Raw genomic sequence first — 17003 nt, 5'->3', positions numbered from 1 at the left:
GTCACTGAGCTGATGAGTGACCTCGGCGCGGACCCCGCCGGACCGGAATAAAAACCGTGGCTCCTCTGATGTCCCCCAGACAATAATTATCATGTGCCAGTTAAGCCCAAACTACAGCTGAGGGATTTTACTTTAAAGCGGAGGCTCGGGCGCAAAAATGCATTTATAGCTCTTTGTCTGGCACCTCATTATGTGTGGGCCTGATTCATTAAGTAATTGGTTTGCAGTTGTTTACATGAGTATTAAGGCTTTCTATTCAGCAGCCTTTGAGATACACATTGTGCAAATGTTGCATGTTATGAATGCGGAATGAGGGGCCGGGGCCCGGCCCTATTGGCTAAACACTGCGTGCTGTTGAAAAGCAAGAGAAAGAGATTGGGTGCTGTTTTGCATAGCAATGACTTTCTTAATAAGCTTTACAGATTGATACACACAAGCTATAAAAGATGCAAAGAGATACTCTTAGCACATTTATCCATGCTCGTTTCACTATTATGGGCCTGGAGAAGGGAAGAATTGAGGGCTTTCATACTCGGGTTTTCAGTGCATGTCTTCAGTGCATGAGACTTAATAGAATCCGATGTTTATTGTATTATAAATCATGGGGAAGTAGGCAGATCTGCAACAGTTTATTATTAAAGATTCTTTCAATGTAAATCTTTTTCTGCCATTGTATTTCCTACAGCAAAATCATTTTGTGGTTGAGTGGGGATGAAAGGCATAATGTACGACGGAGTGAGTCTTAATAGGAAGCTGCTCTCCGAGTAAAGACCACTTGTTCCCTTTTGTTCAGCGGTGCATGCCAGAGCTTCCTCTTCTCCCACAAATGCCGCCTGCTCTACCTCCAGCAAGAAAACCACTTTTCCCTGGCTCCTTTACTTTCCTGGGGGAATATTTCTACACACAGAGATGCACCTCTGGGTGGGGTGTCAGGGTGCTGCAGCAGGCGAGAGGGTGTTAAATGACATGGTCCTGGGGGGAGAAGGTATCAGAAGTCAGGGCTGAGGATGCTGGCGAGTGCAGGCGGGTGGGCAGCTATGTGTGTGGCATTCCGGGGGGCTGTAGCGATGGATGCAGCCAGTGGAGGTCACTCGCTTTCTGGGAATTCCCCATTTCGGATGCAGGCATTTTATTTTTCTTTGACTTGTTTGCGCTGTCTCGTTTCCAAATAATCTGGAGATTAAAGGTGCGTTATCAGCTGAGAACCAAAGCCCGCTTTGGATTTGTCAGGACACCAACACGGCATAAAGTCTTTTAAACTTTAATTAATCTGCTGGAAGGACTCTGGGGGGGGTCTCTGAAGGCTGGTTTTCAGCCCTGTTGCCCAACACAGCTGTAGTGACATGCAAATAGAAGTTGGCAGAGTCCAATTCGTCTCTTAATCGTTCCTGGGCCCGTTGGCTTTGGCCATCGGGGGGCACTCGGGCTCTGTGCATCCCCCACTTCCCCCTTCCTGAACCAGTCCTGACGCTGAAAACTCTGCTGTGCTCTGAGGAGACTTCCCAGAGCTTTGGGGCTGGCAGTGCTCAGGATGTGCACAAATGCATTTCCCTTGGAAATCCAGGAGAAATGCCATTGTGTCGGTCTGGATTCCTGGGAGGTGCACCCAGAAACAAGGCAGGATCCGATGGTTTTATCCCCCCGACATACTCACAGTTGTCCAATGGCTTCTGTAAGAAGCTGACTGAAAATTCCAGCAGGATTGTCTGCTGTTCCAGCTGTTTGTGTGAGCTTTGTTTTCTCTGCCTGCATCCCCAGCTGTTGCAGAAGCAGTGCTGCTGGGGTGGCACTGCCCTGCCAGGTGTGTGGGGAGCGGCACCAACATCTGCCAGCTGAGCACAGAGGAAACAGTGGATTTTTTGGCACTGCCCCTGCTCTCCTGCACAGCTTCCTTGCAGCGTTGTGATGCATCTTTGTGTCAGTGGGGGTTTTTTTCTCCAGCGTGGTGAATCCAAACAGAGACCGGTCTTAGATGCAGCTCGACAGAAATCTTTGTACCCTAAAATAAGGGTTGTTCTACTCACAGTGTAATTACTGAAATTCAGTGTTATTACTCCAGCTCAGGCATGATGAATGGACTTTTGAGTTTATACTGCCTATGTGACACTGTGTGGAATATGTACTGTAGGTACTTGGTTTCCCAGGGTGGGAAAATTCCTCCGTTGGCATTTAGGAGTTCCCAAAATTTTTGGGTTTCTTTTTCGCTTGACACTAAAACATAGAAGTTCAACAGGTGCTTTAGGAAGAAGACCCCCGGGCCACAGTAAATGTTTCTGCTGTTTTCCAGCAAGCCCCCTTGATTACCTTGGCTCTTGTTGTCCTGGCATTTTCCTTGATGCCTCAGGTTTTAGCTTTTATATTTTTCAGATTCTGTGCTGCTTTAGTGTGTAGATCTGAGCTTCATATTAAGGGATAGTAAGATCTCTTCACAGAGTAGGGAGACAAAACAATTCCTTCTCTAGCTGGGGACCAAGGACAAATTATCAAATCTCAGGCTCAAGAGCATAAACAACGGCGGAATGAAGAAAGCAAAACAAGAAGGACATAACCTTCATAACCTTCATAACCTAAAGCTATAATTGGACAATTAACTCCAATGTGCTAAGGGACCAGAACTTATAAAAGTGAGGGACCTTGTGAGCGGTTGTCCATTTTTGTGACCATTTTGGGTTCATCTTAGGTGTAGCCCTGGCTGGGCTCTTGTGCTGCCCAAGGTGTATCCATTGAGGCCTTTTAGTAAATACCTACTTTATTCTTTAACTCTGTCTAGCCTCTGTTCTAGGTCAGCCTTCGCAAGGCATCATCCTCTTAAAATTAATTTTCATTATAGAGGAAAAAATATTTTCTTGGAGCTTTTTCATTCCTTACTGTTGCAGCATCTTCAATACAAAAAGCCTGTTTCATCAGAGAAATGGAGAGATTAAAAGGCTCTTTGAAGTGAAACTGGTTTGGGTTTTCTCTTTGTCAGAGCCTGGGTTCAGTTTGGAATTATTTTAGGGAAGAAGCAAATGTGTAAATGGGTATTGGAGGGTCACGACAGGGGATTAGTGGAGGCGCTGGAACGGGCCTGGCTCCATTTATAGCCCGAAAACGTCTCGGCGGAGGTCTGTGCCCATTGTGTGCTGCGGCTGCCGGGTGAGCGCTGCCACGGCCGGGGCTGCCGAGCGCAGCTGCTGCGCCACGCCAAGGTGCTGCTGCATCTCTCCAGCTTCACACACCTCACCCCAGAATTGATCCTGCAGCATTGCCCAGGTTTGGGCTGGGGGAGCTGCAGTTCCCCCTCTGGCCTTTCCGATGTCCTCGCTCCATTTTCTCTATCTGCCCAGCATTTCTCTGTGCTGACAGCTCTCGTGCCACCCTGTCTCCATGTCCCTTCTCTGGGGATGGCTGTGCTTGGCTTTGGCTCCAGGCTCTTTGGGGAGTGAACCCCATTCCATATCTGCTGGGTTAGCCCTGGGAAGATGAACCCCAGGGACCAGATGGTGTTCAGCAGAACACAAACATCTCTCTCCCTGTTCTCCTGCCAGCTTTGATCTTTCTCTTCATGGGAAGTTGGGGTGGCAGTGGGAAGGTCTCCAGATATTTCTACAGCCATGGTGGTCCTTTCTCCATGGATCCCTCAGCTGGATGTGGAAGACCAAACCCTGGAGATGTGGGCAGTCTTCCCTGGTGATCCTCAGCACTGGACCCAAAGCACTGACCCATTGGTGTTTGTTGTGGGGTTGAACCATGGAGAGAAATGGGACAGAACTGAGAAAAACTAACTCGGTTGTCAAATGGCTTTTGTAAGAAGTGAACTGAAAATCCCAGGAACCCCATGCTTCCTTTTCTGCAGCAGGCTGGGATGTGGCCAAGGGGAAGTGATGGCTGCTGCCCCCTGATCTTCTCCTCAGCTACTTGAAATGGTTCCTGTGCCAGCATTCACAGGAGGAACCCACCAGCCACAGCTCAGCAACAAGTGGTTTCCTGCTCCATACCCCACGGAAAACATTTTCATGGGCTGAGCCTGGGATGCTTGGAGCACCTGCTGGGAAGTGCTGAGGACCAGGAGTCTGGCCAAAGGGAGCAGGAGCTCAGGGTGTTCAGCAGGATCAGTCCAGAGGTTCCGGCTTCAAATCCTCTCTGGGTATCCTGTCAAGTGAAGGCCTTTGAAGGAGAAGTGAGAGTATAAGGCAGTGTGGAGTTTTGTTTGGAATAAAAGGGAAAGCCGGTGGGGTGGTGCACTAAAGGAATGTTGGAGAAACATTTGAAGCCAAACAGTTTAGAGTTTTTCACTGAATAAGGTCATTATGAGTTACATCACTGTTAGTACTCTGCTAGAGCTGTCACTTGGTACTGGCACTTCTGCCTTGGAACCTTGGCTGTGTTTAATATTCTGGGAATTTCTGTCCGCAAAGCAGGAGCCTTTGGAGAGGAAATGAGATTTAAACAGTGGGAGCTTTCTCTGGGTTAAAAGGAAGAGTGGCTGCACCACTGGTAGCTGCAATGTGTGAAACTTTACGTGTGCCTTTCCAGCTGCAATCCCAAATTCTGACTGAATACTGAGGGTAACGCACACAAGGAATCATCTTTGCTTTTTTTTATCTCCTTCACAAATGCCTCCACAATAGTGGAATATTTGCAGCTCCCTACTTTAAGCACTTCTGTACTGGCTGCTACATTTTTAAATGAAACACAGCAAATCACAGACATTTCAGAGAGTCCTGTTGTGACTGAGGCCACAGCTTCAAACTGCACCTTGACACTGCCTAATATTTCACTGATTGGCCCAGTGATGTCCCAAATATCTCCTATTTGATCTTCCTTATTAAAATCAGCTGAAGCTTTATTTTTGGAGCTTCTTGCAGGACTGCTGCTGTAACAGTTAATTCTCCCCCATGTTTGCCCCCGTGTGATTATTCCCCAGCCCCAACACAATGCACGCGCTGCACACAAAAGATCAAAATGATTCCAGCTTGTTTGAGAGATTCAAAAGGGCCTGTGATGCTCCAGACACAAGAGCAGCCATTTAGCAGAGCAGGCTCGGGCTGCACACACATCAAGGTAGATCAAAGGCAGTGGAGATTGCACATTGCACGGGGCTGGGGGACAGCACCAGGACCCAGAGGAGCGCACAGGGAGGAAGTGCAGGGAGCAGCACTGGGGGAGATTTGGTTTTGTTTGGATTTTGTCTTTCCGTACTTTCTGTGCTCTGAAAGGTGGGAGCAGCTTGGCAGGGCCCTGCTCCTCTGTACCATAACTCAGTGCTGGTGTAAATCAGTGCTGTTACCAGGGAATGACTCCAGGAAAAGCTGGACCAGTGTCCCTCCTGCACATCAATTTCTCTACCTTTTAGGTGAAGAAGTCCGTGATTGAATAGCTGTTTGAAAAAAAAAAAATAGTTACAGAAGTTACTGGGTTGTTTTTTTAAACCATTTCACAGTATTTTTTAAAAAGTCATTTATGTTTTTTTAATTGGAGACATTGTGCTGATTGTTTGAAATGTTTTACAGGACTGAATTGCGGAAGGAAACAGTAACTGCCATAAAATCCAAAGGTAAGAGGCAAATGTTACACTACTTAAAATTAGTGTCTTTCTAGTTAAATTTATACTGTAGAAATTTTTACTGTTCCCTCCCAGAATAACATTATGACCTGTATAAGGTACAGAGAAGGGGAAGCATGGAATTTCCCTGTCTCCTGTGGGAGCCAGCAGGGAGCTGAGGAGGACAGATCCAGGGCAGAGAGGAGGTGTTTGTGGGGGGGTGGTGTGGAACAGGTTGGGATCTTTGCAGGGTTTAATCAAATGCCAGTTAACAGCAGGTGGAGGGAACCTGGAGAAGGAGAAACCTGGGGGTTCCTTGGTCTTCCCTGTGACCTGGGACGTGGGTGGGTGCAGCTGGAAGGTTTTGTGTGTGGCCAGGCTGCTTTTATTCTGAATTGGTATCTGGACCCTGTGTGTTTTTGCTGCCCACACATTCCAGTTCCCCCTTTACCCCCTGCAAGGCCCTCCAGGGCCTGCAGCCGCCTCTGACGGAGCCTCCTGCCAGCAGGGCAGCACTGGGAGCCAGGATCTCTCTGCCCGGAGCCCTGCTCTGGGTGCTGGCCATCCAGAATGGCCCGGTTTTAGAGGTGTGGCATTGAACTGAGGCACAGATGCCATCAAGGACAGCTGCTTTGGTGGCACTTGAAAGGCTCTGGCGTGCCTGGCCCCTTTCCTGTCTTGGAGCCGTTCAGCATGGCAGCTAGCACAGGGCTGGCTCTGATGTTCCCAGCAGAGAACAGCCCAGGGGGCCAGGGATTAAGGATGAAAGATGCAGATGCTGCATTTGTAGATAAGGTGTTCACGGAGCTGGTGCCATCAGAGGCACCAAAGTGCCTCAAACACAAACTGCAGTGTCTGTGTGAGTGTGACAGCCTTCCTCCTCCCGCTGTCCCTGGCCAAGCCCTGAGCCTCATTCTGGCTGCCTTTGGACAGCCAGCAGCCTCTGGATTAGGTGGGAACAGAGAGCATGGCTCTGTGAGCCACTGCGGCCCTGACTTCATGTGCCACACTTCCTGCTCTGTCCTGTCCATGGGTCAAAAGAATTCACATCTCCAGAAATCTCTCAGGCTCTGAGAACTGCCATGGCATTCTGCTGCTGTCAGTGAAAGGGTTTGCTGATTCCCAGAGCCTAAGGTTAAAGCCATGAGCTCCACTGAGGTCAGGCCTGCCTGGATCTGCTCTGATCTCCAAGTGGTGATTTTTCATTGGTGATGTCATTGCCATTTTTGTGCCAACTCTGTGATGTCATGGCCCGCTGGTGACTTCATCTCAGGGTCAAGTAGTGGGGAGAAAGGGGAAGAGAATAGACAAAGCTGTAATTCAGGCAGCAGCTGGTCAAGTAAATTGCTTGGAGTGGAAATGTTCTGCCCAGCTACCTTGTGGCACAATGGAGTGGGAGCGCTGAATGAGGCCGCTGTCCAGCACAGCCGCTCCGCTGCCGGACCTGCCCCAGACACGCACACCTGGGGCTGGGGCTCCTGGGGACACCTGCCCCGTGCTCCTGGCTGTGACAAGTGGCACGGCCACAGAAAAGGTTTTACACCTCTGCTTTCTGTCTTCTCACCCGCAGCGTTCTGGGGCGAATCTGATGACAGCAGCTCCGAGCTCGAGGCTGCTCTGCGCCCACAGACCCACGGCACGGATTCAGATGACTTTGATGACTTCTATGACTGAGATTCTCCCACTGGCTTCTGGGAAGAAACAAACTGTGTTTTCTTTTACGCAGTGAGTGTGCCACAGGCTGAAGCACCCTCTGTCACTTAATTGGCAAAGAAAATTTAAATACCAAATAAACATAATGGGTCCTGTATGTTGTCTGTGTACTCTCTCTGACCTGCAGTGTGTTCCTGCTCCGACAGGAACCCTGCCCCGTAACAATCCCCTCCCGAGGCTTGTGGCATCCCAATATTGGGACTCCAGCGCTAGACAGGGTTTGGGAAGAAGCAGACAAGCATTGTGGGTATGCAGACAGGCGCTGCTGGGGTGGGCTGGCATGTTTGATCTTTATCTGCTTCTGCAACAGATCAAGAAGAAGAAATGCATAAAATGTCCATTTGTAATTCAGCACATTTTGGAACAGCGCAGCATTTACATGTGGCAAGCCCCAGTGCTTTCCTGCTTTTCCCTGCTTTGTGAAATCCGTGCTGGCGTTGTTGTGTGGACATCACAGTAATTGGATGACTCCAGGAGCTTCATGCATTTTTAATTTTTCTTCTTTTCATTCCTTTTATCTAAAATTAAGTTCATTAAACATGAGATTTTCTTTGGGAGGGAGAAACCAGAGGACATGTTAAAGCTGTTCATAAATGATGACAAGTTCAAAAGCAGAAAGCAGCACCCCAATTAAGCTGTGCTGTGCTGCAGCCCCACATCTCCCAACATGGGCACCAATCTCTGCACCCCATCCCTCAAAACCCAGCTAGAAATGAGAACAACATTCAGTTTAATAAGAGGAACGTGTAGGCTGAGAGCTCAACAGCACAAAATTACTTGCAGAAGGCTTGGAACTGAGCAGGAGCCCTTGGCACAGCTGGCTGCTGTGGGTTTCAGTCTGCCATCAGTGAAGGTGCAGCCTGGAATGTTCTGGGAACTGGGAAATCTGCTGCACCAAGGATGGAGCTGGGTGAGTCTGTGACCAGGGCTGACATCCTGGGAGGCTGCTGGGCTTGACTAAAGGACTGCAGCAACTGACAGAACCAGAGGACACAGCTGTGCCAAGGGAAATATAGGTTGGATATTAGGAAAAGGTTTTTTATGGAAAGAGTGTTAAAGTACTGGGATCGTCTGCGTGGGGCGGTGGTGGTCCATCCATGGACCTGTTTATAAAAAGACTGGATATGGCACTCGGTGCTGTGGTTGAGGTGTTAGGGCATGGGTTGGACTCAATGATCTTGAAGGTCCTTTCCAACCTAGTGATTCTGTGATTCTGTGACTAAAGCCAGACTTCACTAAGGGCTTTAATGTCCTTTTTACCACACCAACTCCCCGTGTCCTGTGGGACTGCTGCCTGTGCTGTGGGGTGTGCATGTTGCTCAAGGCCTGGGAGGAGCATGGACAGGAAGAGCAGCCCCACTGGAAAAATCCAGCAGCTTGCACTGCCAAGGGACATCGCCTGAGCAGCGCAGTGCCTTTGCAGCTCTGAGCTCCTCCTGAGTGACTCCGGGCTGCTGATGTCAGCCCACTTTCCGTCTGCTGCGTGACACCAATCCGTGGGGCTTTCCACAGTCCAGCTCAGCCCTGACAGTGGCCCATGACAGGTGACAGATGGCTGCAGAGCCACATGCAGGCAATCTCTGCCTCTTGGTGTCGGAGCGATAGCCGGGTTCCTCCGGAGCGTTATTTATGATACTCTTTTTGTGCACAGACTCATTAGATGCACAACATCCTGCCAGTCAACTTCCCCGTGCTCCTTCACAGCTGTCACGCCGGCAGCCTGGCCCTGGTGGCAGGTGACGCTGATGGACAGGGGGACTGGAATCAATACGCCCCGAGCAGATTCCCATCGGCACGCCACTCATCCGAGGAAAGCGCCCAAGCGGGAAGCCTTCCCTGCTCCTGCCCAGGCTGCGCCGCTCTGCGCTGTGCTCATGGATGTGCACTTGGCAGGTGAGCTGCTGGTGCTCAGACCAACTTTTCAAGGAACTGTCTGCTGCAGTATTAATTTTTCCAGCACTTGTTTACCCAAGCAATTATAAGATAAGATGATTGCCTTTCATTTGTGTCTGCCAGCCTTCTGTTTTCTTCGTCATTATCAGAAAAACAACTGATTGCCCATCAATACAAACAAAATGTTCATGCTAAGCTGCCGTGCTCCCTACAAAATTCTGGGAGGAGAGGCACTACAATAGGAAGCTTCAATCAGGGAACATTTTGTAAGGAACAGATAAAGGACAATCTTCAGCTGATACCACAGGTGTGGTGCCACTACAAAGTTGCAGGGGAAATTTATTCAAGTCACAGATTTTATTGAGAGGAACGACAACAGAAAATGGCTTAACAACAGCCAAGCGAGGACAAGAATAATGAGAGACACAATATTGGGTTAATTTATTCTACAGCGAATTAGCCAGGTACCAAGGTTCCCCTCTGCTCCCCAAATTGGCAGCATTGACTCAGCAAGCACTGCTGAGATTTTGTTATTTTTGTTAATGACTCCGGGCCGCTGTTCCCTGTCCTCGGCCCTGCGGCTGCCCTGCTAACGGAGCTGATGTGCGGCAACGGGACACGGCGGAGCAAAACCCGCCTCGTGCTAATCCCGTTTAATTCCCGACCGTTTAATTCCATTTTGGTGCCATCAAACGGTCACAAATTAACAGTATTTGCTTATGCCACGGGCAGAGCAAGGGGACGGCGGCTCTTTGCCTCGTGTTGGTCTCAGGAATCACGTGGAGCCGTTTCCCACTGAGGGAAATGTCCCCTCAGAGGGCACAGAGCAGCCGTGCCCAAATCGCTCCTGTCGTTGCCAAATGCGGGATAAGTCAAAATTGTCTGAAGTCGGGATGCTCTTCCGTCATTCATTTCATATATTCTTTGTATACTTTCATGCAGAGACCTAATTAGTGCATTAGTGCATTAGTCCTTCCTCAAGGACACCCTGGAACCACCAAGCTTTAAGGATGTAGTAAATCCAGATATTGATGCCTATGTGAGCATTCCTAACTTGGCAAAACACCCAAATTCCACGTATCCTGTAGGTGAACCGTGTTTGTTGTAACACTTAAACTCACACCTACAGGTCAAAGAGAGGTGCAGGCCCTTCCTTTCCCTGAGCATGTGGAAGAGTTGGCTGGGGTTGTGTAACTCACGTGGAAATTACTGATCAATCCTAAAAGAGGGGCTGTGCTGGGGAAGTTGCCAACTCTGGACTTCTGAGTATAAGTAACAGTGGTTGTGCTGGATTTAGGGAATATATTGAGCATGCAGTGCTGAAATAAATCATTGATGTCTCTCTTAATTATTGACTTGTTGGGCAACACCGCCGCGTGTGTGCAGCTTAAAAGCACCCCAGAGCAGCACCCTATGCTTGCTTTTTAACAAGGTGCTAAGAGAGGGTGATTCTCCTGTTAAACTGCTCGTTTATGGCCTTTTTTGAAGAGAAGTTGTTTCACACTCCGCATCTTGGCTGAGCATGAGGGCGGCAATGGAGCTGTCTCAGGAGTCAGGCTTCGCATTTCCTCCTGGATATCACTTTTGTATACCCTCTGGCTTTGCTTTCCCGCTCTGAGTGTCCCTTCCGTGCCCCAGGAGCTGCCCAGACACGTTTTATGAGGCGCTCTCCCCTCACGCTCCCGGCCTCGCCTCAGGCCACCATTGCGGCGCCCCCAGCCCTCACCCAAGATGGCGGCGGCGGCGCCCCCCACGTGACCGCGCTCCTCCCTCCCTCCCTTCCTTCCCGGCGTGCCCCGCGCCGCCCCCCGACCCCGGAAGTGCCGGCGGCGCCGCGGGTCCCGCTCGGCGCTGCCCGTCCCGCTCCCGCCATGGGAGTCCCGGCCTTCTTCCGCTGGCTCAGCCGCAAGTACCCCTCCATCATCGTCAACTGCGTCGAGGAGAAGGTGAGCCGGCCGCCCGGCACGGCACGGGCTGGCCGGCGGCCGCCGCGGGGGTTCAGGGCCGGTGGGGCCGCACCGGTGCGGAGCCCCCGGTGCAGAGCCCCCGGTGCGGCCCCGCGAGCTGCCCCGGGGCCTTTCCGAGGCGGGTCGGTGTTGGGTGGGCTGGGGCTTTGTTTGGGTTTGGTTCGGGTGTTGTTTAGGATTGCGGGAGGTTTGGGGTTTTTTTGGGGGGTTTTGGAGTTTTTTCCGGGTTTTTAGTCCCGCTGTGCGGGAGGAGCTGTCCCAGCGCCCCGCTCGGTGCCGCCGGAGCGTGTGGGCGCTCCCGGGAGCAATGGGCACGTGCAGGAAGTGGGAATGGGCGCCGGGGCAGGGAATCCAGCTTCTCTCCCGATTTCCCCTTCTCCGGCCGCTTCGCTGGAATTCCAGCCCTTCCCGACAGAGCCCGCGGCTCTGCCCTCATGCGACTTCCACCCGGAAAAGTAGGATGTGAGGCACTGGTGAAATTCGAGTAGGGAGCAGTGGGAGTGCTTTTTGCTGTTTCTTGAATGTTTTTCACAATCCTTGCTTTTCCACGACTTTTTTTGGGGGCGGGAATTAGAAGCCGCAGCTTCGGGAATTGCTGGAAACACGAGTGCAGCTGCCTGTCCAAGATTTACCCCAAGCCTGTGCTTGTGCTCCAGCCTTGAGCAGCCTCAGGGGGTTTTGTCTCATCGCTGGTGTTTTCTAGTTCGGGATAAACATCTCCTGGCCAAACAGAGAGCTGATTATTCCAAAGACATCCTCTAAAATCTGGCATTCCATGGCAGCAGCAGCAGGAGGTTTCAGTGAAGGCTCTGACACATGATTCCACAGGTGCCTTTCCAGGCAGTATTCCAGCAGAAATGATGTTTGTTTGTGTGGTTTTTTTTGGGCTGGTTCCTTCAGGCACATCCTTGCAGCCATGAGGGTGTTGTGCCATCCTATGGGACACGGTGGGAGGGGACAGGGAGGATGGGGGGGGTCTCCTTTCAGTGGCACCGTGGTGGATTTACTGTGCCCTGAGCATAGCAAGTTCTTCTCAGGGCTAATTCGAGCCTTTCTGAAGAGGCAAACTCTGGAGTTCTTGCTTTGCAAACTGCTTTTCCCATAGGCTTTTCTGAATAATTTGTGTTCTGTTTTGTTGGATTGTACTGCTGGTTTGGAAAGTTCAGGGCATGTGCTGGTGCTTCTGCCTCTCTGCTCCTCCTCACAAGGTGTGCTGACCTTGGGGAAACACCTGGAAGGGGATAAAGTGTGGGAGCACGGTGTAGGAGATCAGGGAAAAGAAGGGTGAAGTGGTGGAATTCCGTGTTGAGGCTGCACGTGTGCCCTGCCTGCAGCAGGATGTTCAGCTCTGTGCTTCTCCAGGGTGTTTTTGTGTTGCAGGTTCAGGCAGCGAAGCACAGGTTTGGTTAAAATTGTGAGCTGCTGTTGTGGTTTTATTGCAGCTGTGATTTCAGGCTCTCTCAGCGAGCTGGGAAGTTTATTTTACCTGTCGCTGCGAGAAGTGAATTTTTAATGGGGGATAATTAAGATCTAAGAATCTGCCTGGGAATTTTTATGGAAAAAAAAGGGGGGTTGTGGGCTTAACAGTTTCCCTTGAAGCTGAGCTCCAGCAGCACTGGCTCTTCTGGTCTGTGCCCCAAACTCCTGGATGTGACCTCTCCTGAGGCTCTGGGAACCCTCAGTCTAGGGGCTGTCCTAGATAACCCTTTAAGATCTGCCATTGAAAAGCAACCACAATTTAAACTGCAATTACATCTGTAACAGTTCAGGGCAGTTGTCTCTAAGAGCAGATTTGCCTTTTCCAGCACATTTGTAAATGTTAGAGTAATCTCTGTGTAATCAAAGCTGCTCTCACATTTAGGCAAAACAAAGGTTTGCATAGCCCTGGTTTTACTGACTGTGTGTCCCTTTTTTTTCAGTCTTCAATAACTGAGCTGGTACCAGCCAAAGTTATTTATTAAAATAAGTGGAAAGACACAACAAATTCCTTGAGTTGGATTTGCCATAAGTGAAGTGGCAGCTCTTGCTGTCCTCATCCACACTGCCTTGTTCCAACTCAAGAGCACGTTGCAATTACAGCCAGGACAGCACACGGATAAATCATGTTCATTAACATTTTTTTATATTCAAATCTGGTCATAAATCTGAGAGTGGGCTAGGACAGCAGGGAGAAGCTGTAGTTTGTCTTACTGTCGATGAATTTAAGCTTCTCTCACGATGTAATCAGCTCTGTGTGTGTTTTAGGATTGCTGTAAATCTCTCTAATCAGAAATTTTGTATCTCCCTGTAGCTTGTCTCTTTGAAATATTGAAAAGTTGATCCTTGTTCTCTTACCTTGCTAGATTAATCAGATTTAAGAAAAAGAAATAATCTTCTTCTTAAGCTGAGCAGGAAGAATGAGAGGAAGATCTTGAAGATAATAAAAAATCCAGGAGAGAATATTCTTAATCAAATGGATAGGAATTAATAAAGCTGCAGCTAAAGTATCATGTTTGAAGATCTGTTTTCAATGGTTTCAAAAGAGGCTGTAGATGAGAAGTGAACAGTTTAGTTATATCACAAGAGATATCACTCCACATACTTCAGCCTTCCTTCCACACGGCTGCTGCATGAGAACCCCAGTGGGTTTGTGAAGGGGGGCTCCTTTTCTGCCTCACAGAGCTGGGATTCCTTCTGAATCCCATTTAGCTCCCGAGGGAGAGTGGCTGGGGATCAAGGAGAATCCAGGGGGGTAGCCCAGAGGAAGGTACAATGTTTGCACTGACACTTTGTTTCTGCTAACTGGACCTTCATCTGAGTGTGTGTGTGTGTGTTTGTGTGTCTGGAGAGCTCAGTAAAGGAGGCAAACAGTGGTGCTTGGGGGTGGCATCTGTCACGATAACTGTGCCAAATGTAAACACTACATCAAGACTTGAGAGGGTTTTCATTTTGGGGGTAAGAAGTCAGCCAGTCCTGCTGCTGCTTTAAGCAGGAAAATTGTCCAAAGTTGACAGTGTAAATCTGTACGTTTGGGGTTTTTTTCTTTCTGAATCTCCATCAGAGATGTGGGGAACTCAGTGAGCTGCAGTCTGCAGACAGAAGTTTGGGAAGGGCTTGATGTTGGTTCTGCAGCAGCTGCTGAGCTCCATGCGATGGGAGACCCAGCGGTATCCTGGTTTTCCCCCATCCCAGGCACTCCTGTGACCGTAGCTTTCACCTCAGAACATGCTGTTCATTTTCAAACTAGCCTTTGTGCCCAGCTGTTCAAGAGCACACTTTGTTCCACCTTTGGGTGTGCTATAACCCATTCCAGCCAGAATTCCTCTGGAAATCATCAGGCTTTTCCTCGCTCAGGTCCTGTCTCTTCCATGCTCTTGAGGTTTAATCCATGTGTGTTATGCCTGTGGCTGGTGGAAGGGAGAATCAGTGTTGCTGATTGCCTTTTGACCAGACTAACCACAGAACCAAACCACAAGCCCAAGGACAACAAAGGCCCAAACAAAACAAACCTGAAATTATGGTGAGGAAACAAAAGTGACCATGGTTGTTGAGGATGTTGAAGAATCCACTGCTGGAGCAGTCCTGGCACACAGGTGGTTTAGGATGAAGAAATAGTATGAGATATGGAACTTTCTGTCAGGAGAAAGAAACAACGCTTCCATAATCCATCATCATATTTTCTGGTTAAAAGCAGCTATGGGAAGAAGTGCTGTTTAATAGTGAAAAGTGCAGTTGCAGGTAGTGTGGGTGCTTATTGCTCTCTTTTTCTTCTGCTGCTGTTAAAACCAAAACAGACTTTCCTGAGCTGCAATCCTTGTCCCCACTGCATCCCCAGGTCAAAGAGTGCAATGGTGTCAAGGTCCCCATTGACACAAGCAAGCCCAACCCCAACGAGGTGGAGTTCGACAACCTCTACCTGGACATGAACGGCATCATTCACCCCTGCACACACCCAGAGGACAAGTAAGGCTCTTTGTCTGGCTCTTTACAGGTGGCATATCTCTCTTTACTGGCAGCGTTTCAGGTGTTAAAGTGAATGCTCTGTGTTTTAGGCCAGCGCCCAAAAATGAAGATGAGATGATGGTGGCGATTTTTGAGTACATCGACAGGATCTTCAACATTGTGAGACCAAGGAGACTCCTTTACATGGCCATAGATGGAGTGGTGAGTGTTGACACACTGGGTTTCCAGCTGGAAAATCCTCATCTCCCCTCAGTACACAGAATCATGGAATGGTTTGTGATGGAAGGGACCTTAAAGATTGTCTGCTTCCCCATGGGCAGGGACATCTTCCACTAGCACAGGTTGCTCCATCCAACCTGGCCATCAGTAGGTCTGATGAGAGGTCAACTCTTTGTAATAACTTGTGACCCAAAGCAGCTCTCGGGACAGGAGAGATTGTCTAGGTGCAAAAAGTTACCCAAGCTCTCCTGTACTTTTTTTAGGCCCCACGTGCCAAAATGAATCAACAGCGGTCCAGAAGATTCAGAGCCTCAAAGGAGGGCATGGAAGCTGCTGAGGAGAAGCAAAAAATCCGACAAGAAATTCTGGCCAAAGGTAGGGCAGTGGCCTTATCAGAGGTTTTTCCTTGAGAATCACCTTGTTTGATCACCTCAGTAAGGTTTAGAGAAGGGCTGTGTGTGCACTGCTGGGAGAAGGGGAGAACGAGCCTGGGGAAGGCTGGATCTGTGTTTTCCCAAGTTGAGAACTGAGACAAAACAAAATGTCATCTTTTCTTCTTCAGACTCCTGCCTGAAATGAGTTTGTGTTGAGTGCTCTTAATTCCTTTTGAAAATAAATTGAACAGAAGAGCAGGGATAAATGCAGTGAGAAACAACGAAAACCCTTCTGGAAGGAAGTACACGTTTGTAGGGCTTGATGAAAGGAGGATTGAGGCTTAAAAGCAGGGATCAGATGGAAATACTCCTCTACAGGGATAATAAGCTGCCAGCAAGGGGGTTACTTGACAGTGGAAACTCTAAATTCAGTGAGGAAACAAAAGTCAGAGCAACTTTGAGGGTGGTGGTGACCCAGCTGGAGTGAGAGGGGAGTGTGTTGCTGCTGGCTGGGCTTTGTAATCACCTTGCTGAAGTAACAATGTTTGTAAATGTGGTAACACCTTGTAGGATGGAGATAATACAATGGTAAGAGTTGGTTTGGTTTGGTTTTGTGGGAATTTTATTAAACAAGCTGGTTTCAGCAAGTTAATTATTCCCAGGGGAGCTGTCTGGGTTTTGCCATGCAGAAACATTGGCAGTGGTCCATCTGGATGTAACTCTGCTCTCTGTTGCTCCAGGTGGCTTTCTGCCTCCAGAGGAGGTGAAGGAGAGGTTTGACAGCAACTGTATCACCCCGGTGAGTGGCCTGGCCCTGTACCCAGCAATTGCCAGGGGCTGAATGTTGGTATAATTCCTTTCCTTCCAACCCTCTGCAGGGAACTGAGTTTATGGACAATCTTGCTAAATGCCTCCGCTATTACATCGCTGACCGCTTGAACAGCGACCCGGGCTGGAAGAACCTGACAGTGAGTTTCCCACTTTCACACTTGAGGGAGATGAAGGAAGTGTTTGGGCTGGGCTGAGATCCAATTGAAGAGTAGAAATTTAACAGATTTGGCTCTTGGCCTGGCTGTGAGCTGTTATTAACAGCAGGCCAACGCGCACATCCCTCTGAGCTTCAGAGATCCATTCCACATCGATAATTCCATCTCCCTGCACCATTTCCTCTGATTTCATTGAAGGGCAAGGAGCAGGTTTGCTGCTGGAAACCACAATTTCTCATAATGGGGAGACAAGGCTTTAGGAATACTTTTTCTGGTTTTGGAGGAAGTGTCAAGATACATTATAGTTGTATCTTTTGCACTGTTTCTTTTTTGTAATTACTGCCTCAGCCGGCTGCATTTTCTTTGTTGTTCTAATGGCAGGCAG

At 49.2% G+C, this 17003-nt stretch overlaps 2 protein-coding genes across 3 annotated transcripts in view; both read left to right on the top strand.

The window, feature by feature from the left end:
• Window positions 1-7323, top strand: part of KIZ (kizuna centrosomal protein) — a 28916-nt gene extending 21593 nt beyond the window's left edge. For both annotated transcript variants that reach the window (XM_041474085.1, XM_041474084.1), the window contains exons 12-13: window positions 5493-5536; window positions 7095-7323. In XM_041474085.1, coding sequence (XP_041330019.1) covers window positions 5493-5536; window positions 7095-7198 — 148 coding nt within the window. In that variant the 3' untranslated portion in view covers window positions 7199-7323. The remainder of the gene's footprint in view (window positions 1-5492; window positions 5537-7094) is intronic.
• Window positions 7324-10943: 3620 nt separating this feature from the next.
• Window positions 10944-17003, top strand: part of XRN2 (5'-3' exoribonuclease 2) — a 32680-nt gene continuing 26620 nt past the window's right edge. Inside the window, exons 1-6 of the mRNA XM_041473976.1 lie at window positions 10944-11076; window positions 14912-15039; window positions 15129-15240; window positions 15522-15633; window positions 16373-16431; window positions 16511-16600. Of these exons, the coding sequence (XP_041329910.1) occupies window positions 11002-11076; window positions 14912-15039; window positions 15129-15240; window positions 15522-15633; window positions 16373-16431; window positions 16511-16600 (576 nt within the window). The 5' untranslated portion in view covers window positions 10944-11001. The remainder of the gene's footprint in view (window positions 11077-14911; window positions 15040-15128; window positions 15241-15521; window positions 15634-16372; window positions 16432-16510; window positions 16601-17003) is intronic.

The sequence above is a fragment of the Pyrgilauda ruficollis genome, unplaced genomic scaffold (genome assembly GCF_017590135.1).
Source record: "Pyrgilauda ruficollis isolate IOZ18807 unplaced genomic scaffold, ASM1759013v1 scaffold31, whole genome shotgun sequence".
Lineage (NCBI taxonomy): Eukaryota > Metazoa > Chordata > Aves > Passeriformes > Passeridae > Pyrgilauda > Pyrgilauda ruficollis.
The sequence above is the reverse complement of the archived record's forward strand: the minus strand, read 5'-3'. Positions and strand labels throughout refer to the sequence as shown.